The sequence below is a fragment of the Telopea speciosissima genome, chromosome 5, assembly GCF_018873765.1.
Source record: "Telopea speciosissima isolate NSW1024214 ecotype Mountain lineage chromosome 5, Tspe_v1, whole genome shotgun sequence".
In the NCBI taxonomy this organism is placed as follows: Eukaryota; Viridiplantae; Streptophyta; class Magnoliopsida; order Proteales; family Proteaceae; genus Telopea; species Telopea speciosissima.
Genome location: NC_057920.1, coordinates 27,015,768 through 27,038,538, shown reverse-complemented (window position 1 = coordinate 27,038,538; position 22,771 = coordinate 27,015,768). Strand labels below are relative to the sequence as shown.

The 22,771-nt window shown below is 43.8% G+C and overlaps 1 protein-coding gene across 3 annotated transcripts in view; it reads right to left on the bottom strand.

The window, feature by feature from the left end:
- Positions 1-922: 922 nt before the first annotated feature.
- The window catches only part of LOC122662560 (probable starch synthase 4, chloroplastic/amyloplastic), a 171,061-nt gene continuing 149,212 nt past the window's right edge, over positions 923-22,771 (bottom strand). For 2 of the 3 annotated variants that reach the window (XM_043858223.1, XM_043858225.1), the window contains 2 exons: positions 17,786-17,859; positions 17,192-17,312 (listed from right to left, as the gene is read on the bottom strand). In XM_043858223.1, coding sequence (XP_043714158.1) covers positions 17,209-17,312; positions 17,786-17,859 — 178 coding nt within the window. In that variant the 3' untranslated portion in view covers positions 17,192-17,208. Of the gene's footprint in view, positions 934-6,653; positions 6,657-17,191; positions 17,313-17,785; positions 17,860-22,771 lie in introns of those variants that run through there. The other variant, XM_043858224.1, reaches the window with a different exon arrangement.

The following is a 22,771-nucleotide window of genomic DNA, read 5'->3' as shown; positions in this document are numbered from 1 at the left end:
GACAAATAAATTGCAAAGATAACACAAGAATTTATAGTGGTTCGGCCAAAACTTGTCTACGTCCACTCCTCTCACCTTAGTGAGAATTCCACTAAAAAGAATCTTGAGAATGAGCAAGAGAACTCGTACAAATCTTAATTGAGAGCAAGAGAACTCAACACCAATAACTACTCTTGATTTCGAGCAAGAGGACTCAACCAATCTTGATTCCGAGCAAGAGGACTCAATTAACACATGTAATAAAAAATTATCAAAAAAAAGATTACCTCAACCTTAGTAAATGTGTAAGCTACCCTTCCACCCTTGGAGCTTGAAGCTAAATGAGGTAGAGGAGCTGGAGTGTGTGAGTTTTGTGATGAATTGATGCTTACAATCAATAAATGGCTCACTTGATGCTATTGCAATGAATCTTGTGATGAAGGCTCGTAATTGTGATTAGTAGTAGTGATTAGAGCCTTAAACAAGAGTCTATTTATAGGCTAGGTAGCTCTGATAATTATAGAAACTGTCTTAAGATCGGATTGAATTAGATAGTAATAATCCGGTATGCCGGTTCATCAAATTTCCTTATATGATCTAAGGTATAACGGTCAAATTTCAATAGTCATAACTGATTCGGTATGCTGGATCATAATCTGGTATGCCGGTTCAAGGTAAAATATAGCCAGCTTTGATCTGGTATGCTGGATCACTATCCAGCGTGGGCTGGAAAGCTACTGTGGGCTATTTCCTGAGATCCATAATGATCCGATATGCCGTTTAAGGATCCGGTATACCGGATTAGCTATTTTCTTCTGAAATGAGCTAAGTCATTTACTGGGTTATCTTGGGGGTTTCCAAATCACATTGGTCACATGAATTGGGGTTGTTTTAACCTCCTAAAGTCATTCTATATGAATGTATGCATGAGTGTGTGCATTACATTAATTGTGACTTTAAACAAATAATTTTACAAAGTAGTACAACTTAAAAAATCTTCAAGACTTAAACTTGACAGTCTTCAATGTAGACTCTTCTATTTTGACTTAGTTTTATCTTCAAGACTTAGTTCTTCATTTTATATCTTTGAAAGTAGCTTTGAGCATTAGTCACTGAAATTGAGTGCGTGCTCCCACGCACTTGGTGCTACGCTCTTATCTAAACAACTTAAATAATAGTTAGTCCAAAAGTGATTTTATTTGTTATCATCAAAACCTCTATGTCATCGTGATGGATGACTTGGAGTGTATGAGGTCTTTTCCTCAACATTGGGGATATTTGAATTGACATGAGGGGCTCAGGGAAAAGCATCAGACGTTACACCTTTGTTATGTGACTCATTGCCTGGGCGTCGTGTCGTATTTGTGATAGATGCAGTCATGAGTACATTACATATCAATGATTAACACTGCTCATCATGATGGGTCGAGAGTGTTAGATCTGGTGTAAGTGGATTGTTTCGGGTATTTCGAGATTGTTTGTGAGTGATGTACTATGTTGGTTAGATGGAAGCTTGATATAGTACTCCTACCCTGTTTTATCTCGATAGGTCGCACGCCCCATTTCCTGTATGAAGAGTTACATAGTTGAGAGAGACTTGGACGCACGTCCCATTACCCATGTGGGCGAGTGGGAGATGTAAATAGAACACGGGCCAGGCCCGGTCCAAACCACCCACAAGGAGCAAGTCAGACCCGACCCGACCCTAGTGCGCATGGGAAGAACCAGCCACTTAAGTGGCTGGGTCTATTCCTCCCTCTTAGATAGATTCCCAGTAGGAGTCTAAAAGGGGCAGGGGTCTTAGGGTTTTGGCTTTATATAGAAAGCCTGTAACCCTAAGACCTAGAGATCTGTGAAACTAAATTCTCCCTCTCTCCAGTGTTTTGTGTTCTCTTTGGGATTCCATCTCTTCCCAAGGATTTGTGGTGTGGAGTTCTTTGTGGAGAAGCCTGTTGTGATCGTGGAGATTCGTTCGTGTGCTCGTAACCATCGGCTTGGCTTTTGATCCTTCTTCCACTGTGCTTCTGTACACATTCAGGTATGATCCAAACCCTACATAATTTGGATCTTGGTGTATGTGACGTAACAAAGGGAAAAATACTTTTTTACAAAGATTGAGCCAATTAAGGAAACAAGAATATGGAGTATTGGAGCCTCTGTGTGTGTGCATAGAATATTGCCCAAACCAGCTCCATTGGAGTTTCATAATTCATAAGGTCTGTTTTAATTTGGTTTCATGTGTATCCTCCATGGTTAATGGAGGCAAAGTCTATGATTTTATTTCCTGTACAGGAAAGCAATATTACCCTTAACCCTCCCAAAACTCAGGCAATGGAGGTGATTGTCGCCGGAGATGCTTGAAGGTTGTTGTCGCCGAAGAAGCTTGGAGGTGGCTATCGCTGGAGAAGCTTGGAAGCCCTAATCGATTTTAGAGATGATGAAAAGAGTAGAATTGAAAATGCAGTTTTAATTTGTTAGTGAAGGATAGTATTGTCTTTTCAAACCATTAACTAACAACACCCTAACACCGTCAGCCATAAAGGGTCAAAATGTAAGGTGGGAAAACTAAGGGGAGGAACATGTAATTAGGGAAAAGTACAGGGGAGGGGGACGTAATTTTCCCAGAAAAAATTGATGAAATATATTAAGTAAAAGGAATATTTACAATATTATCCTTTGAAGAGATTTTACATTTTCCTACTACTGCGTTATAAGCTAATTTTCTTAACAGAAATAAAAAGTTATCATCACTACACCATTTAAAATACTCTTTGTAAAATTAGTTGTTAAGTCTGCTAGTTCAAGAAAAGTACTAACTAAGTTTTAAGGAAGTTGGACTTTATCAAAAGGATGAAGGTATTTGTTCAGATGCCTATTATTGCTCCAAATTTCTTTTAATTTGATTTTGGTTTTTCGGGCATATTTCCATCCTTGCACTATTCCAATTAGCTTTGCTTCCATCTTGTTTGTTGTTGTGTGGTAATCTACAGAAGTTAGAACATCCTATCTAGCTATCAAAATGCAAAAATCCCAACCGATTAATCTTAGTTGTGGGTCAAACGGGGAATCAGTTGTAGTAGGTACTAGGGATGGGGGATGAATGTTCAAATCACATAGCCACTTATTTACAGACCGCATAATAAACTAGGGATTAGTTGTTGCCAATCCATGGACCACCTTGCTCCTTACAAACCAAATATAATAACAGGTAATTTTAAAAACTGAAAAAACCAAGAAGAAGATTGTTTATCCAATGCGTTGGAATGAAAAAGAGAGACACACAGTCATGCCAGTGAAGGGTTGGAGAGAAGCTCTGTTCTCAATCCAAGAGGACTAGATGCCCATATATGCTTAGTCCAATTAATTGTAGTGGGACCTTTTAGTTCACTCTCCCTTTTTTAGCCTTTTCAAGTGTTTGATTTTAGGAATCCATGAGAGAGGCTGAGAGGGTAAGAATGGAGGGAAATTTTTTTTTTTTTTTTTTTTATGAACAAAAATCAAATTCAATAATTGAAAAGTCATAGGAACATCATGTACAGAATGCTCAAAACAGATTTGATCCTTCAAAGCTTTAGCAGCCAAAAACTACTGGATGGTGTGAGGGTTGTGATTAATCAAGTATTTAAACAACATCCCATTTAAATTAGATGTAATATTGATTTGACTGGGAATAAGAGACTAGGGCCACAAAGCTAATGTCGGAGCTGGGAGACCTCTATACATTCGTACCAAACTTCTTTAAGATCTAATCCTAGAGCCGGAGCTTGTTTTAACCCTTTCTCTATGCTAGCAGCTGAAGCTTCCACACGCTGACCTGTATCCAGAAAACCTGCAGCAACCAAAATAATGCTTCCATCTACCAAAAAATAATTACTCCATCCTGATATTTTAAAACTGAGTCAGTAGTTCCTGTGGAAATAAAAACAGGAAAATGTAATATAGGTGTTTGCTCCTAAACACCGTCGGTCCAGATCAGGCCGGACCAAGGATCCAGGATGGGTGGCCAGGCTGCGAGCCGTGTGGGGATAGATCACTTGGAACACTATCCCGTCCCATTACCCAAAGGCTAAGCCACGTTACAGATGCTTAGAGGGCACTAGCGGAGAGCAATGTCGTTCAAGGAACATGAGAACGTAGGGCAAGGTGGACCCCACCATGGCCTCAAGTGGTTAGGAGTAATGTAGGCTTGGTGGGACACATGGCAAGCATTGGTTGAAGCTAGAAATATGGGACCGAGAGAAGTGGATTGTGTGGGGAACAACTGCAAAGACTGATAAGCAGAAGAGCCTCTCCTATATAAGGAGGTCGACTGATCCAGAAAAGACACACAAACATACCTGACAAGAATCAGAAGCTTTATTTTTTTACTTTACTTTGCGTTTTTATTTGTCTTTCCTTTGTCATTCGCTAGTTTTTGTCGTTTTCCTGGGTTGAGAGGATGTACGTCATGCATTTGGAGTGACGCAGATGTACTTGCAAAGTCCACGCTCACATCTGGTATGATCGAAATATACATTCATTTTTTAAATCTTGTTTATTCCTGTTTGTGTTCATTGGCGTAGTTTTCTATTGGCAATCTGTTAGTTTTTTCAGCTTGCAACCTACATTGTTGGCTTAACCCAAAAGACCTTAGAGCTACTCAGGCAAGAGGGAGACTGACTTGGCTGGTTAGGAGTCAGATCAGGCTATTTTGGCCTCATTTAAACCTGCGCAAAGGTTCTGGCATGCCCGCGCTATTTGCACCACATGCACATTCCCCTGTGTGTGAGTTATTATGATTTTTCTCGCCAACATTTTGGCACGCCCGGTGGGACCCTCATAAGCCAATGACTGCTATGGTCAAACAAAAGAAGGGACCTGGACGCCCTTGTAATCAAAAGGAGATCATGATGAATTAAGAGATGGAAAACCCTACGGCAGTTGAATTCACAGACCAAGCCGAGGACGAACCATCTGGTTCACACGGCAGCAATACCAGTCATGACTCAGCGCACCGACTGGCAGTTGTGATGCACGATGCTGTGGATCCTCTTACAGATAGCATACAACAGTTAGTGGACGTCTTCAGACCCATTTCTGATGATTTACGATACATGATGGCCGCGGTCGATAAATCAGTCGCCAGCCAACAAACCCAGTTCGAGGAGTTTCATGAAACCCTCCTCGTCCTAAGGCAACAAGCTCGCCTAATGGAACCATTGCATAGCCGAGGTAGGGGTGGGCAAGGCTGCATGTGATGGTTTCTAGCTCATTGGGGATCGCCTAGGGTTGTCAATGGCTACCTCCGAGGCCATCAACCCCATAGGTAGCTACGTGGTAAACAGCCTCCCCTTCGGTATCCATGGTAGCACCATTTGTGCGGCCGCTCTAGGGGCAGGTGGAAATCCCACGATTAATCATGGAATAAAATCCCGAGTTCACCAATTCTTACAGGGGATGATAAAGTTTCTACCATTGAGTATACAACCCGCTAGTGTCACGATGTAGTAATGAAAACCTAGGTGGGTTAGGGAGCTGGCTAGGATCATCTAAGATAGCATTAACCCCTTCTACAGGATGACCTCACGTCCTACCTACAGGAAACCTTACCCAGAATAATTCTATGTAGTAGACCTTGGGAGAAATCATAAAATCCCAGAGTTCACCAAATCTTGGGGGATGATAAAGTTTCTACCATTGAGTATACAACCCGCTTCACGATGTAGTACGAAAACCTAGGTGGGTTAGAAGCGGCCAAGCTCCGCAGCTTCCCCAATTCCTTGACAGATTGGCCTTTACATGGTATTTCAATCCACCTACCAATTCTGTAGAGTTGGCACGAGATGGAATAATTGTTCCACACTCAATTCTACTGCACTGAGCCTGAGGTCACGATAGGGGACCTAGCAAAAATGAGCCAAGAATCAGGGGAAACCGTTGAGGGGTTCATTTCCAGGTTTAAAATGGCTAAGTATAAGTGCCCTACTGCCTTACCCGAAGGCGAATACGCGAAAATGGCCTTAGGGGGGTTGGGCTTCCAACTCCGAAAAAGGTTCGCTGGCTAGCACTTTGCTGATCTTGGCCAACTGGTACTACAGGCCGCACCTTACGAACAACTCCTGAAAGAGGAGAGCCAACAAAAAACAGCCTTGATCAGGACTTACTATAAGGATGCTGCGGGCCATGGGTTCCCACTCCTATGAAACAACGATAAAAAAATAGGTGGATTATGTAGAATTCGAGGTAGACGCTGTCAAAATAGCGAATGGCAAACCCTACGTTTGTAAGGCTTTAACCAGGCCGACCGACCAGGCCAAGCAGGTCAAGCAGTAAAAAAATGCGCCTCAAAGGATCTTCGATTCGAAAGTAACATACTCCTTCGACATTTCTAAGGCAGAAATGATCTTCGATCAACTGCTCAAGGATAAGCAAATCAAGTTGCCATCAGGGCACCAAATACTGCCCAACCATGAGCTGAAAGACCAAAAGTATTGTAAGTGGCACAACACTCGCACTCATACTACTACTAACTAGGTGGTTTTGTGGAATGCCTTGCAGAAAGCAATTACAGGAGGACGTCTCCAGTTCCCAGGGGAAAGAGAAGGGCGTCATGATGGTAGATGAAGACCCCTTCCCGATAAACATGGTCAGTGCTGATTTCTCGAAGTTGGCCGGACCAAGAGGAAGTATAGCACTAGCTTGGAACTTCGGGCAAAAGAATGAACAAGCTTGGCTAGATCTTTTAGATTGCTCGCAAAGGTCTCGGATGAACCCTTTGGTAATCCCATTCTAGCGTAAGGCCGATAACGGCCACCCAGCAGAGAACTCGTCCATGTGAAAAAGGGCAACCATGGATCAAGCGTCACAAAGTGGAGCCCGAGGATTGATAACCCCACCAAAGAGGCCTAGCGTACCCATAATGGGCAGATCTAGTAACCTATCCACTCAGGGAGAAAGCCGATCCGGGGCGTCCAGAGGAGAGGGGCATAGCAAACGGCCGGTAACATATGCCCGCTGTCAACCCAACCCCTCAGGAGAGTCAAGTGAATGGGGAGAACGGAGGATTACTACGCCTAAACTGAATGAGGCGCAGAAGTTCCACCAAAGTGTCTTCTCTAATTGCAAACAACTAATGGAAAAAGGGAACCCCGGGATGGTCAGGGAAACCCATGCCCAGCCAGGGCAAACGGCTGGCCTTCGAGACTGAAAGAAAGCCAGATAGGGCCTTCAAATGAGACACGACATCCGATTTCTCTCAAACAGCTTATACTTCCAGGCCGTCAGACAAGGACCGGCTCGGGAGGATGTCAGTATGGCGTCATTTATCATACGATCAATGCAGACCATACAACCCTCGAGGAGAATGTTCAGAGTGGCCAGTCCCTCAGTATTATGAAGGATACAGGTCGAGGATGGTCCACCCCAAGGTGGATGGAGAAAATTGGAAGGTGGCTAGGCACCCAAAGTTCCCTGTCGATCTTGACCCTGCAATTATAACTAGGACACAGAAAAGGAGATGGCAGCGGAAAATGGCAGCCTGTAGACGTAACCAAGGGGACCCTGCGAGGGTCATCCATGATAAAATGGGCCCCCAAAGTCAGGACGATCAAGACACCCGATCGGCTGACCAAGGTCAAGTGATCATCGACCCTTCAAAAGACCTAGGGCCAGAGACCCCAAGTGGGGAAGGGGCATTATATACATTTGAAACCCCAATGCCCCAGGAGAAAGTGGTGGGCACATTCGAAGAGCCCACCAGAGAATTGACCGGACACCTGAAGCCACTCTATATCCGGTCTCACATGGACGGCAAGCCGGTGGCCAGGGTATTGGTCAACAATGGGGCAGCAGTCAACATCTTGCCCTCAAGGATGCTGAAATGCTTAGGCAGAGATGAAACTGACCTGTTCCTCGTCGACGTCTCGGTCACCAACTTCCTAGGTGGATCCACCAGGCCTAGAGGCATCCTGCCAATTGATCTAAGGGTAAAAAATCAAATGTCCTTAACAGCTTTCTTCGTCATAGACGCCATGGCCAACTACAACGCCTTACTGGGGCGGGATTGGATTCATGCAAATTCTTGCGTCCCTTCCTCGCTACACCAGTTCTTGGTACTTTGGCGCAAAGGAGGAAAGATTGAGCTGGTGATGGCCAACAATAGACCATTTATGGTCAACACCAGCCATGCCGAAGCTGCTTTATATGATGGGTACATCGGTCCCATCCGATTCACCAGAGCAGATGAACATGGGAGACCTACATCCCTAGTTACCTCAGCCACGATGATGGAAGAGGTTTTACAGCTGAAAGGACCTCAGACGAGAGCTCTGCCAAACATCAGAGACAGGCGGAGGCTGACAGATCAAGATGATCAATGAAGACGGACCAAAAAGCTATTTCGGACATACTGCACCGACTGTTTGTGGCAGGCTTGGAGTAGAGGATGTCTCATAAGATGAACGTGGTAGTTGAGGTCTCGGCTAGGGAGGAGGTTATGAACAGCCCAAACATCAGGCTGTAAGACTTGTTGCCTGCGCCACTCAAGATGGAGGAAACTTTAGCAAAAGTCTAGGACCCATTAGTCCAAGTTAATCTAGGGACGACTGAGGATCAACGGCCTATTTATGTTAATGGTTTACTTCCGCCTGTGTTGTGGGAAGAGATTGTAAGTTTATTAAAGGAATTTAAAGACTGTTTTGCTTGGGATTATTTTGAAATGCTTGGTTTAGATCAAAATTGGTTGAACATCGGTTGCCCATCAAGGACAACTTTAGGCCGGTAAAACAATTGCCCAGGTGCATGGCGCCGGATGTCGTCTTGAAAATCAAGGACGAAATAGAGCGGTTGCTCGGAGCAGGCTTTATAAGAACCGTTAGGTATGTGGACTGGGTATCCAATATAGTGCCAGTTGTAAAAAAGAACGGGAAACTGAGGGTTTGTATCGACTTTAGAGACCTGAACAAGGCCACTCCCAAAGACGAGTGTCCAATGCCGGTGGCCGATATGTTGGTTGATGCCACCTCAAAAAATTGGATAATGTCCTTCATGGATGGCCATGTAGGGTACAACCAGATATTCATAGCAAAAGAGGACGTCCCAAAGACAGCCTTCCATTGCCCTAGAGCACTGGGGACATACGAGTGGGTGGTCATGCCATTCGGACTGAAGAACGTCGGTGTAACCAACCAAAGAGGAATGAACACCATATTCCACAATATGATCGGCACCTTTGTGGAGGTCTACATCGATGACATGGTGGTCAAGTCGAAGCACTAGTAGGAACACCTCGACCCCCTCAGGAGGGTGTTTTCTAGGATGAGGACACACGGCTTGAAGATAAACCCATTAAAGTGTGCCTTCGGGGTAGCAGCCAGCAACTTCCTCGGCTTCTTAGTCCACCAAAAGGGGATTGAGGTAGACAAAAACAAAGCCAAGGCCATCCGAGATGCCAAGCCACCTACGACCAAGAAGGAGCTGCAGAGGTTCTTAGGACAAGTGAACTTTCTCCGACGTTTTATCTCCAACTCCGCAGGCTGAATGAAGGTTTTCTCACCTTTGATAAAACTGAAAGTCGGCGAGGGCTTTAGATGGGACAGCACCCACCAAAGGGTGTTTGATCAAATAAAGGACTACCTGACCAGACCTCCTGTCTTAATGCCCCCAAGAAAGGGAGTACCTTTGAAGCTATACGTATCCGCAACAGAAGGTTCAATAGGAAGCCTACTGGCACAAGACAATGAGGTCGGGGACGAACAAACTATTTTTTACCTCAGCCGGACCTTAACCGAAGTAGAGCGAAAATACACGGCCATCGAGAAACTCTACCTAGCATTGTTCTTTGCATGCACCAAGCTACGATACTACCTTCTGCCGACCACGGTAAATCTAATTTGTCAGACCACTTTGATCATGGCCGAAGTTCATGAGGGTACATGTGGAGCGCACCAGGCCGGACCCAGGATGAGATGGTTAATTCGACGCCATGGGCACTACTGGCCAACAGTGGTAGCAGATTGTGTCAAGTACACCAAGGGATGCGGCATGTCAAGTCCACGGTCCAGTAAAGCACTTGCCAGTGGTGGAATTTAATCCAGTAATCAAACCATGGCCATTTAGGGGATGGGCCATGGACCTGATAGGAAAAATTAACCCCTCAGCTACGCGAGGGCATTGCTTCATCATTGTGGCAACCAATTACTTTACAAAGTGGGTCGAGGCGGTGCCGATGAAAGTGGTTAACCAGATAGGTATCATCTAATTCCTCAAGAGTCACATCATCCACAAATTTGGGCTCCCAGAGACCATGACTTACAATAATGGGAACGTCTTCACAGGGGACGAGGTCGTAGCGTTCGCGGTCGAATTGGGAATAACATTCACTCACTCTACTCTGTATTACGCACAAGGCAACGGACAAGCCGAGGCTAGTAACAAGATATTAAAGAACTGCCTGGCTAAGGTGGTGGACGACAACCCAAGGAGGTGGACAGACATGCTGTCTGAGGTTTTGTGGGCGTTCAGGGCATCACAGTGAACCATTACAGCCACCATGTCTTTTGCCCCGGCATACGGGCACGATGCTGTGCTCCCCATGGAGATCAGTGTGAGGTCAGCACGGGTAGCATACCAGTAAGGACTCACACCAACAGCTTACAGCGAGGCAATGTTGGCCGAGTTGGATGACTTGGATGAAGAACGACTGGCCGCGTTCGATAGGATACAAATACAGAAGAGAAAAGTTATGGCGGTCTATAATACGAGGGTCAACCTTAAGTGCTTTCAGGAAGGGGACCTCGTTCTGAAGGCCGTACTGCCAATTGGCTCGAGGGAAGTGGTCCCCTACATGGGAAGGCCCATTCACAATCTGCCAGGTACTCCGAGGCGGCGTGTACTGATTGAGAGACTTGGGTGGAGACATTCAGTTGAGACCCATAAACGGGAAGTTCCTCAAGACTTCCCCCCCTAAGATTTGGGATCTAAGGTGATTCGACAGGATGCTAGGATAGCAAATGGAGGAACCAAAGTAAGGCCGAAAGATAGAAGAAACAAGGTCCATTCCCAAGGAAAAAAAAAACACGGCCTAAGTAGGCCGAAGAAACAAAATCAACAAGAACATACTCTCAGACTATCACGAAAAGGAGGGGGAAGGCACAGAGGCCTAGTTAAAGAAATCCTGCGGAAAGGAACCTTAAATTTTTACTCCATTGTTTCTCTATGATTGATAGCCGTTTGTTGGCGACGACCAGGCTGGCTTGATGATTTGCTTTTAGTAACCTTTGTTGCTTGGCCGCAGCCTTCACAGAACCGGCCTCGAGCGTCATGGCCTGGGAACCACTCAGTTTCTTGTTAACCTCCAAGGCCAGAGCAACCCGATCAGCCCAGAGGGTCGCAAGCTCGGTTTCCATGCGCTGGATTTTGTCATCAATTTGGACCAATTTTTCCTCTCCTTCCTTCACCTCGGGCAGGATTGCTTGAAGTTTGCCTAAGATTTTCTTGACCTTTTCGTCCAGGGCGTCACCCTCCTTGAGGGTGTCCTCTAAGACTTTCACATTTTTAAGTGCAAGGGGGGCCAAGGTTGTCACATCAAACATGAGTGCGACGGTCTGATCCAGCCACTCCTTGACCTGAACAGGAAGATCAGGCGAAGATAACAATGTCCGTAAAGCTTCGGCAATAGTTGTCAGGTTCCCAGCACCGACAACATCACGAAAGGGGATCTGTAGAAAGGAAGATAGGAGGGATTTGGCTTTTGTTATCTGGGTCGAATCAGACACGGGCCCAGAGCCTCAAGGGTCGTCGGTGCCTTTTTCATCATCAGAAGAACCAAGATCAGCCAAGATGGCTTCCAAGCTGGTAACCTAGGAAAAGTAAGCGAGTTAGCAAACATGGTACGAAGACGCCATAAAACATTCAGCCTAGAAAAACATACTGAAGGAGTCTCCAAAGGGATGATTTGGTGCGGGGCAATGTCTGGCACTTACACGTAGGGAGAAGGAGTCCTGGACTTAGGAGAACCAAGCACGTTTCCACCACCTGACATGTCATCACCAGAGCCCTCCTCCGTCTTGGTCTCACCAGTGAAAGAGCCATCTTTTGGAGGCTGGGAGGAGGACGATTCGAACTCAGTAGAACTGGTGATTACCACTTTCGAAGACCTGGTGGGGGCAGCCTGTTTCAGATGGGTGCTTGACTGAGTACGATCCTTCATGACCGTAGGAGGAGGGACCTTCGGAGAAGATGAGTCAGCCAACTCTGGATATGGACGAGAAGAGGCCGAAGGAGGAGCAACAGAGGCGCGAGGCAGGGGTCTTGACCACGCCAATTTTCAGAGGGCCCACGCCCTTATGTTTTTTGCCCATTGGAGGGAGTGTCTCCTCAGACTCAACATCGTCTAACGATGACCCACGGTCGCTTTGACCTATCTGAACTGAGGGGATAGACCGAGCAACAGATTTGGCTACAACAACAAGAGAGGGCCAGTCAGTAAACGTCTAAGGGTGGCACGGTGAAAGAAATAACATATGTAGTGCTCACCGGGGAGTTTATTGGAGGATTGCGCCCTCTTCCGCTTAGGGGCAGTAGACTTGAGTACAACGATGGCTGAAGACGAGGGGAGAGGCTTACTGCCCTTTCGACGCTCCCGAGGCTGGAGGAGCGAAGAAAAGTATGAGCCCCACTAGGCTGTAAACTCTTCAGGCGCAATAGGCTAGGGCATAAAGAACTGGAGCTCAAACTAAGAAAGAACCAAGGCATTCATGACCGAAGCACGAGCTATCTCGGCCACATCTGAATAAACCAATTGCTCCAACTCATAATAAGTGACCGAATAGTAATTGGGGCAGGGAATGGCCTGACAGAGACCGAATTGACGCATGCAGTAATGAGGGTTGTACATTTCAAAGCCGCATGTGTTGTTACCAGATGGCTCTAGGGTATCCCCGATATGGAGATCTCGGCAGACTAGGAACCTCCCCCACACAGCAGGGTCAGACATAGGATGATCAATGGCTAGAGAAAGCCACTGAGAGATTGCTTCCATTGACCGAAAAGGAACAAAGAATTCGCCCTCTTGATCGGGCTCGAAAGAAAAGAAGAAATTATGGTACTCCTTTAAAGATCTCAAATCATGGTGAGGGGAAGAAGCAAAAAGGAAACCCGCCACGGTCTGCACCGGAAGCAGTGATGGCACGGTGTACAAGTCTTGGAAGTAGGCATGGAGCCACATCTGTAGGAGCCAGAAGGGACCGCCACCATAGGCAAAGTCGGACTCAACAATGTCATTGCAACCCCTGTAAAGAACAGCCAGGACAAGAGAAGCCAGGTCGAGTGAATAGCCCTGGGTCAAGGCACTGGCCAGGCGCAGATAGGTCTTGGAGATCTTATTCGAACAGATGCAAGCTAGATATCGGCAAATCCAGAACAGAAAGAAGGTTGTGAGCTCTTGGTCTAAGATAGGACCATGGGAGTTACGATAGTGCTGTAAGTAGAAGCTGAAACTCGTAGCCTTTGTGAGCTCAAGGCCGTGGTCGACCTCAATTCCCTGAGCATCTGTCAAACCCAAGGACGAACCGTTGAACTCCTCTCCTTCGGCCTTAAGGCCGGTTAGAGCTCCCACATCCAGAGAGTTGGGGCCATCATACCAAAGCAGAAGTGGAAGGAGTTCGTGGACTGTGACTAGAAGTAAAGAGCAGCCTAGAGCAGGGGATGGTCAAGAGGAATAGAGGTACTCAAAAGCTGAACAGCGTGCAGAACACCCAGGCTAGATAGGAGCTCAGAGAGGTCGTAGACCATGCGATCCACCCAGGTTTTTCAATCAGGGAGATAATGAGGCCATAGGCGCCCGAAGGCTTTATCCTTGAGTTCGAGAGGAGCTTCCAATTGAAAGAGGAGTTCCTCCATCTCGTATTTGGGGAAATTAGAGATGCCAACAGGAAGGGAGGAGAAGGCAGGGCCGAGTTTGAAAAAAGGAGATTCAGGGAAAGGGATTTGCACCTCGACCTGGATGGAGGGAGAAAGAAGCAAGTGTTCTGCACTAGCACGGCCTCCACTTCTTAGGTCATCGAAGATTTAGCAGGTTTCTTGGCCATGGCGACACCGGCGGGGAGAAGCTTCTGAGAGTAAGAAGGAGAAGAGTCTAGAGGAGAAGAAGAGTAAGAGGTTGGAGGGCTCGTCAAAGGGCGAACAGCTTAAATATAAAGGGAGTGGGGACTTGAACCACCATTAATCAAAATGGCGGGAGTTTTTGAAATTCAAAAGCAGCCGGACTGATTAAAACCAGATAACTGTCTGAGAAGACGAAGACGCAGAGATGATGTGGAGCGAGAAGTCAGCCAAAGGGGACTGCCGTCTCGGTCTCCTCGCACAACACAACCTCCTGATGAGTTTGAGCCATGTGGCACCACTCAAGAAGGTTGTGAGGGGCATTGTTTGCTCCTAAAAACCGTCGGTCCAAATCAAGCCGGACCAAAGATCCAGGATGGGTGGCCAGGCTGTGAGCCATGTGGGGATAGATCACTTGGAACACGATCCCGTCCCATCATCCAAAGGCTGAGCCACGTGGCAGATGCTCAGAGGGCACTGGCGGAGAGCAACGTCGCTCAAGGAACTTGAGAATGTAGGGCAAGGTGGACCCCACCATGGCCGCAAGCTGTTAGGAGTAATGCAGGCTTGGTGGGACACGTGGCAAGCACTGGTTGAAGCTGGAAATATGGGACCGAGAGAAGTGGATTGTGTGGGGAACAACTGCACGGATTGATAAGCAGGAACCTCTCCTATATAAGGAGGTCGACTGATCCAGAAAAGACACACAAACATACCTGACAAGAATCAGAAGCTTTATTTTTTACTTTACTTTGCGTTTTTATTTGTCTTTCCTTTGTCATTTGCTGGTTTTTGTCGTTTTTCTGGGTTGAGAGGATGTATAGTCATGCATTTGGAGTGACGCAGATGTACTTGCAGAGTCCACGCTCACATCTAGTATGATCGAAATATACATTCATTTTTTCAATCTTGTTTATTCCTGTTTGTGTTCATTGGCGTAGTTCTTTCTGTTGGCAATTTGTTAGTTTTTTTGGTTTGTGACCTATGTTGTTGGCTTAATCCAAAAGACCTTAGAGCTACTCAGGCAAGAGGGAGACCGACTTCCCTGGTTAGGAGTCAGATCAGGCTGTTTCGGCCTCTTTTGAACTTGCGCAAAGGTTTTGACACGCCAGCACTATTTGCACCATGTGCATATTCCCCTGGGTGTGAGTTGTTGCGATTTTTCTCGCCAACAATAGGGAACTTTGCTTTCCAAACGAGAGGAATATCACGAGTATCATTAATAGTAGTTACATCACCAGGGAAGATATGGGAGGGGGATTTAAATTCAAATCAGACAATCATTTTGAAACATTATAATGACCCAGTGAGGATCAAGTTTAGCAGCTCCATGCACAATTTTGTTCCTAATACTCCAGGTGAAATAACAGGTGATAACAACCACATAGAATAGGTTGGAATAGAAACAAGAACAGATTGAATTAAAATTTTCCTCCCTGCAAAAGACAGTTGATTAGATTTCCAAAAAGATAACTTGGTCTACATTTTACTAATAATTCTTCCAAGATCCTTGGCTTCTGATCCAGAGTGGAATGAGTTCCTTCCTAGATATAAAGAACTATATTCCATCTATTTAATGCCAATAATGGAACATAAGTGCCGCTTATCTGTAGCAGATACATTTTTACTGAAAAACATGCCACTATTACATAGATTCACCTCTTGGCTAGAAAGGTCACAAAATAAATCAAGAACAACCTTTATAGTAAGCAAATCCTCAGCATTTGCACGACAAAATATGAATGTATCATCAGCAAAAAACAAATGTCAAATTTCAGGGGTATTTCTAGCCACTTTAATACCCCAAAACATATCCAACTGTCTGTTAACATAGTCTAGACAGAACCTCCATAGCACAAATGAACAAACAGGGCTAAGAAAACACTCTTGTCTAATTCCTTTAGAGGCCTGAAAGAACCCAAAAGGTCCCTTGAATTTTGATTGAGAAAGAAGGGGAAGATATGAGATTGTAAACAAGATTACACCAAGAAGCACCAAATCCTAAGAATCTAAACATGGCAATGATTAGTCCCCATTCTAATCTATCACATGCCTTTGCCATATCAAGTTTAATGGCAACAAACACCCTCTCACCCTTCTTATGACCAAGATAATGAAAATTTTCCTTAACAATAATAATATTATCCAATATTTGCCTACTTGGGATAAAGACAATTTGACAAGGGCATATGAGAGATAAAAGAAATCCCTTTAACCTATTTGCAACCAACTTGGCCAAAATCTTGTACGCTATTGCATAAACTAATTGGCAACTAATTGGCTTGAAGTCAGTAACATGTACAAGTGTACAACCTCATCCTTCTTAGGAATGAGACAAATCAAAGTATGATTGACACCCCCGGAAGAGGGTTACCACAAAAGAAATTAACACCCCCGGAAGAGAATTACAACTAAAGAATGAGCTGCGAAACTAACCACATCCAGTTTAATTAATTTCCAAAATTTCTGATAAAAACACGCTTGAAAGCCATCAATTCCTGGGGCCTTAAAAGATCCCGTGGAAAAAATAGATTGCCTTACCTCCTCAACATCATAGATCCTACATAGAAAAGAATGAGAATCTTCCTCAATAATGGGATCAAAGAGGCATTCAACAAATTCTGGGTCTAGGATCCTCCACCTTAGAGCACTCATTAAAAATAGAATGGAGGGAAATTGGGAACGGCTTTCCATAAATCGAATTGTGCACAATTTTCGGGGTCCCAATAATAGCACTTATATCTGTGGCAGGTTTCCTTATACTAATATATTGTGAGTAATAAGCTTTTTCAAAAAAATATCGAATGACACTTTTATTTAATTGCCTTTTATCTTATTCTTAAAAATCCTTTAAGATAGGGGTATATAAAGGTTTTCAAAAATAAATTGAAAGGGACATATCATCATGTCCTTATCAAATGTCATTGCCATACATATTTTTCGATTACACATGAAATGACATTATTATCCTCGTCGAACAAAAACATTGTGTTACACTAAAAGGGCAAAAAAGTAAGGTTACAAATTATTTGACACCTTGAGGGTTATCAATAAAAAAATCCCCAAAAATTAAGAGGGGGCCATCCGCCATGGCCCCAGTTTGTATTTCGCAGCTGTAACATTTCAGATATTGATACATAATGATCTTCATCATCTTATGGAGTTGTAGACATCAATGTATTTCCCGGCTGTATTATTCCAGCTATTGTCAATTTCCAAAACCTTCTGAACAACCTCATTCCACTCATCTGGTTCTGCATCAAAACCCAACAAATTATATAAATCGAAAAATAATATCAAAGATACATCATGAATTACTAGCAAAGATAAATAGGAGCTTGACAATCTGAATTATGCAGACATTTATTGAATAACATTTATGGTTCCCTTTCCTTTCTTCTTCCCCCTTTTCTTCTTGCTTTTGTTAATTATTATTTAAGCTGGTATTGGAAACAGCTATTGAATGTTGAGACATGGAGCTTTTGAACGATTGAGTCAAAAGTAAGAGCTGAGACCATCATCACTAACTTGTTTACCATGGATCCTTCAATTATTATAAATTTCTAAAAGCATAACGGGAGAATATGTAGTTCATCGAATGGTACTGTATGTGAAAAGGTAGTGGTGTTCATCATCATGGCCAAACAAGAAAAAGTTTACTGAAAATGTCAACTAAGTGATGACACATAGCAAGAAATCCAAGAAAAGAAGGGAAGCTAGGACTCACTGTCTTTGTAGTAATGAAAAGCTCGCTCTAGAGCCCAACTCAAGGACCCTTCATCAATGCCTTCAAAGACAAACCTTGAAAAGGAAAAGAAACAAGGAATGACAGATTTTAGCAAATAAATTGAAAATCAATTACAAATAGAATAACATAGTAACCAAAGGGAAAGTTCTTTTCACTCAAGTTGAGCTCTTGTTGACTGATATTGGTCAACAACCCCTTGGACAAATGTTATCAGTACAAAGGTTGAATAATTTTGTCATTCAAATAAATAAAAGCAATCTTCTTCAAACAAAAGTATAAATGTACCAACAGTCTAATTCGCAGTGAGAAATGCTTAGTTCTGGCACAAAAATTAGATTAAATCAAGACTATCAAATTATATGTTGACATGTCTCAGATCATTGTTCTATCAAAGATTTTTATTTTCAAATAAGATTCAGTTCCAACGATATATTTTAGAAGCGAACACAATATTATGAATGGGAAAAGGTGGTAATGAAAGGAACAAGAGATTACTTGACAAATACTAGAGTAAATTATTGGAGTCAAGAATGATAGAGGATAAAGAAGATGATACCTCTAGAAGGGACCAAAATTACTGCTTGTTAGAGTTTATGTATTAGGGGTACATTAGTCACTGTTTTTATTCCAAGTCGAGGCCTTTGTAATTCCTGAAGTGTTTATTAATGAAGTAAATAGGTGTTAGGAGAAATCACTCCTAACACCCACGATTCTCTCACCTCTCTTCTCTTCTCTTCTTCCTTTCTTCTTCCTTGTTCAGCTGTAAACCATTGTTTCCCAACTATAATCAAACCTCCTACATATTCTAACTTGGACCTAACCTTTGGCAATTTTGCACAAAGTGGCCACATTCAAGACTCGAACCCTAGCATTTGCCCTGGCAGCCCAAATCTTTTACCATTGCTCTAAGCAATGGCCCATTTTATAATGATCAGAAGATTCCAAAATCTTATTAATTCCATCACCAAACATGAAACCATTTTTTGAAGCATACAGCAGTACAGGCATAGCTGTTGCATATTGTAACAGTATCAAGCAAATAACCAGTAGTATATAAAAGAGAAAAACTATCAATAGGTTTTATGTGTTATACCCTATAGACAACAACCAAGTATTATTATATACTAACCAATAAAGAAGAAAATTACATACCTGGCCTTCAGTTAACAATGTAACATAGATGATAAAAATAAGAAAAGAAAAGTGAACGACTATACTGCCCTTACACCTGTGGTAGACAAAGCAACAATCAGCACTCCCCCTCAAGCTAGAGCATAGATATCACCCATGCCCAACTTGGAACATCCTTCGAGAAAAGCTGACCGAAACAACTGCCTGGTAAGCATATTTCCCAGCTGGCTACCATTACTAACAACCGGTATCGAAAACAACCTCTTCATAACAACATCTCTATCAAAGTGACAATCAACCTCAATGTGTTTGGTCCGTTTATGGATATAGATAGTTGTCTAGTTATCACAAAACATATCAACCGGCTTGGTAATAGGAAACCCAAACTCCTAAAGAAGTGATTTCAACCACAATAACTCAGTTGTAGTATGAGCCATAGCTCTATACTCAGCTTCAACACTTGATTTAGCATCAGTGGTATGTTTCGTACTCCACCAAAAAATAAGATTTCCACCAACAAAAGTACAATATCCAATAGTAGATCTGATACGCCCGTGCCCGGACCCTGACCCTGACCCGAACTCCGAATGTAGGTCCGGAACCCGATGGATCCTGGGTCTTACCCACTAGTAACCTATGGTGCACCGACCCGGTGCTCATTTTAAGGGGAATCTCTGGTAATATCATATCTACCGGTCCGGAGGAAACTACCCGACCTGGGTTGCTGTTCCATAAACCAGTTGATGAGCAACCTAAGGTACAACCCCTGCTTAATCAAAACAGGATTAAATTCAATTTTAAATGTTTAAACCAGTTGATGAGCAACCTAAGGTACAACCCCTGCTTAATCAAAACAGGATTAAATTCAATTTTAAATGTTTAAACATGGTTTAATGACCACAAATTGTACAAGGACAATGCCCTAAGCATGGCACAAGCCTCAGTGGGACCCAAATGCAAAAACAACAGGGATTTACCTATTGGTCCATCCATACTGGTCGATCTGGATCAACCAGTCCAATGGACCAGTGCTGCTGTACTGCACAGAATGCATCTCAGATGCATGGGGACCAGTGTTTCGCACCCGGATCACCTCCCCGTGCCTAGAATGACTTGTGGGGATGTTACCCTAACAATGTGATCACGTGGGGCCCACTTTGGAGCCATTTGCATTGAAGAATGAGTTCTTAGAATGCATTTTCATTAAAAACAGTTTTAGCCAAACAGCCCCTAATGGCTGGACCTATATAAGCCAACCTTAGACCAGAAATCAGCCCAATTCATTTCGCTGGGAGAAAGAAGAGAGAAAGGAGAGAAGGAGAAGAAAGAAGAGGAGAGAAAGGAAGGAAGAAAGACCTGGAATCCCTTTTGGTGCTTGGATCCTTCAAGGTAAGCCCAAAACTAGCTTTTCCCCACTGTTTCTTACCAATTTCCATGGCTGTAACCCTGCTGTGAACTATGAAACCTACTGTACAGCCTTGTTCTCATGAGATTTACAATGAAAACCATGCTTTGCTAGCCTTATATGCTTAGATCTTTGCATGCATGCATGGATTTGCTATGTCTGGCTTATTATCTATCATTCTCACGAGGAACACACACTGTTACTGCCATTGCTAGCCTTGGATGGCTGATCCTCACACCCATAGCTAATTTTAGATTAGTATTATAGGTGTAGGAATTTCTGTACCTAATTATATGTTGAGTTCATGGCCTACCTACCATAACAGAACTGTTAGAGCCTTCTTAAAACATGTATAATCTGCAGACCTTTGTATTGTGCCCATGCATGATGCCCATGAGCCAAAAGCTCCAAAGCCCCATGCATGTTTAAATTTCCACCATGAATATGTTGGTTAACATGCATGGAACCCAATGATGTGTCCTGATCATCCATGCAACCCATAGGTCCAAAGATCCAGGCCAAAACAGCTTAACCTTTTAAATTTTCGAGCTGTTCATGCACTGGTTGATTGCAGTGGTTGATTGGATCAACCACTGTGAATCGACCACTGCAGAAAATTGAGACCTATGTTACCCTTGGTCTACCTCTTGGTCTGTGATGCCCTGCATGAAGCCCTGCATGTAATCCCAGCTGAAAACAATGCACTATACCTCTGTTTAGAGCCAATCTGACATCCAGAGACAGGTTTCGGGCAACCGAACTCATATTTGGCATGGAACCATGACCCAAATCACTGATGGAACTACTGCAGTACCATCTAAAACCCTTGGTGTGAACCCTTTCCAATTCTGTGACTGTAACCCCCTACTGGTCCATTGCTACTGGTCCATTGGATGGACCAGTACCAATCAACCACTGCAAGGAACCTAAACCTGTGTTGTCCCTGACCTACCCTAAGGTCTGAAATACCCTTCCCAGAGCCTTTGGTATAAACCCTAACACAACACACATCATTCTAGCCCTGTTCCTACACTTGGAGCAATGGGTTGATTGCCACTGGTCTATTGGATAGACTACTCCAATCAACCAGTGCAAACCATGAATGAAGAACATGACCCTAACCCCTGTAGTTACTTAAAACAGTACTTGGGCACTCTTTTGGGTCTAAAACCATAAACCGCTTTTGACTTTTGGCCACAGCAGCCTACTGGTCCATTGGATAGACCAGTGCCAATCAACCACTGTTGTTGTCATGGCAGTTCTGTGTCCTGCTTGGTCTAGAAGTTGGACCAAGGTCAGCTCTAATCTCCTAGGATAATTTGGTGTATATTAATGTGATATTTCTAATTTATTTACCTAGGCTTTGATTGTTTGCCCGGTGGCACTTATCCGAGCACCTTTGCGGACCGACAGTCTTTGGAACCAGCAGAGCATAGTCAAGGTGAGTGGAATTACACCATACGTGTAGGTGTAGCATAACTAATGAGTTATGATAACAATAACAATTTACTTTTCTATCTTTATATTTATATTCTCATGTTCTTATTGGAATTATGTTGAGAACTGTTGACAAAATGCTTGCATATCAATTGTTAGCCTAAATAGAAACGAGGCCGGTGGTAGCCTGTAGAATGGGATGCGATTGACACCACCCGACTCATACGATATCATTAAAACTGCTAGTCTAGATGCCGTAGTCGGCTTGGAAATGAGGCTAGTAGTGGCCCGTAGAATGGGATGCGGGGCACCACCCGACTCATACTATGTCATGTAGAATGCATATGGCTAGGTAATCATCACCCGTGCTACGAACCCTTGCCAACAGGGGTTTAGGTGTTGGATACCACAAAAGTGTGAGGCCAATGTCCTGAAGGGCATTGCTCGATCAGTTGGCTCATCGGGTCACTAGGACAAGTGATGCCTCTTGGCCCATAAGTTAATAGGGCTGGTGGTAGCATAGTGGTAACCTAGAGGGCCGGTCGGACTGACCTTGGGAAGGGATGCTGGAGCCGATTGGTTTTCTCCGACAACTCAATGGGTGTATCGCGGGAAGGGGTTAGAGGCCCACACCAGGGATACATGTATTGGGGATTGTAGTAGCACTATACCTGCCTTAGTTTTGTCTATTAGGTGGCTTAATAATAACAATGAATATCATTCATATAGGCTTATGGTTGTGCTTGCATGTGCATGTATGGTTTACATTTCATTCATGAGCTCGGTGGAGCTCACACTCTTGTATATTTCTCTTTTAGGTGATTTTGCAGGTACTGGTTTGCCAATGGATGATGAAGCTGTTGATGGAAATGTTGACCTTCCATGCTCTGCGGTCTTGTGAAGATTTTGTGATTATATGAGCTTCCTTCTGTTGGATATGTATTTATTTGGATATTGTACTTTGAGCATAAATGGATATGTATATGGTATAA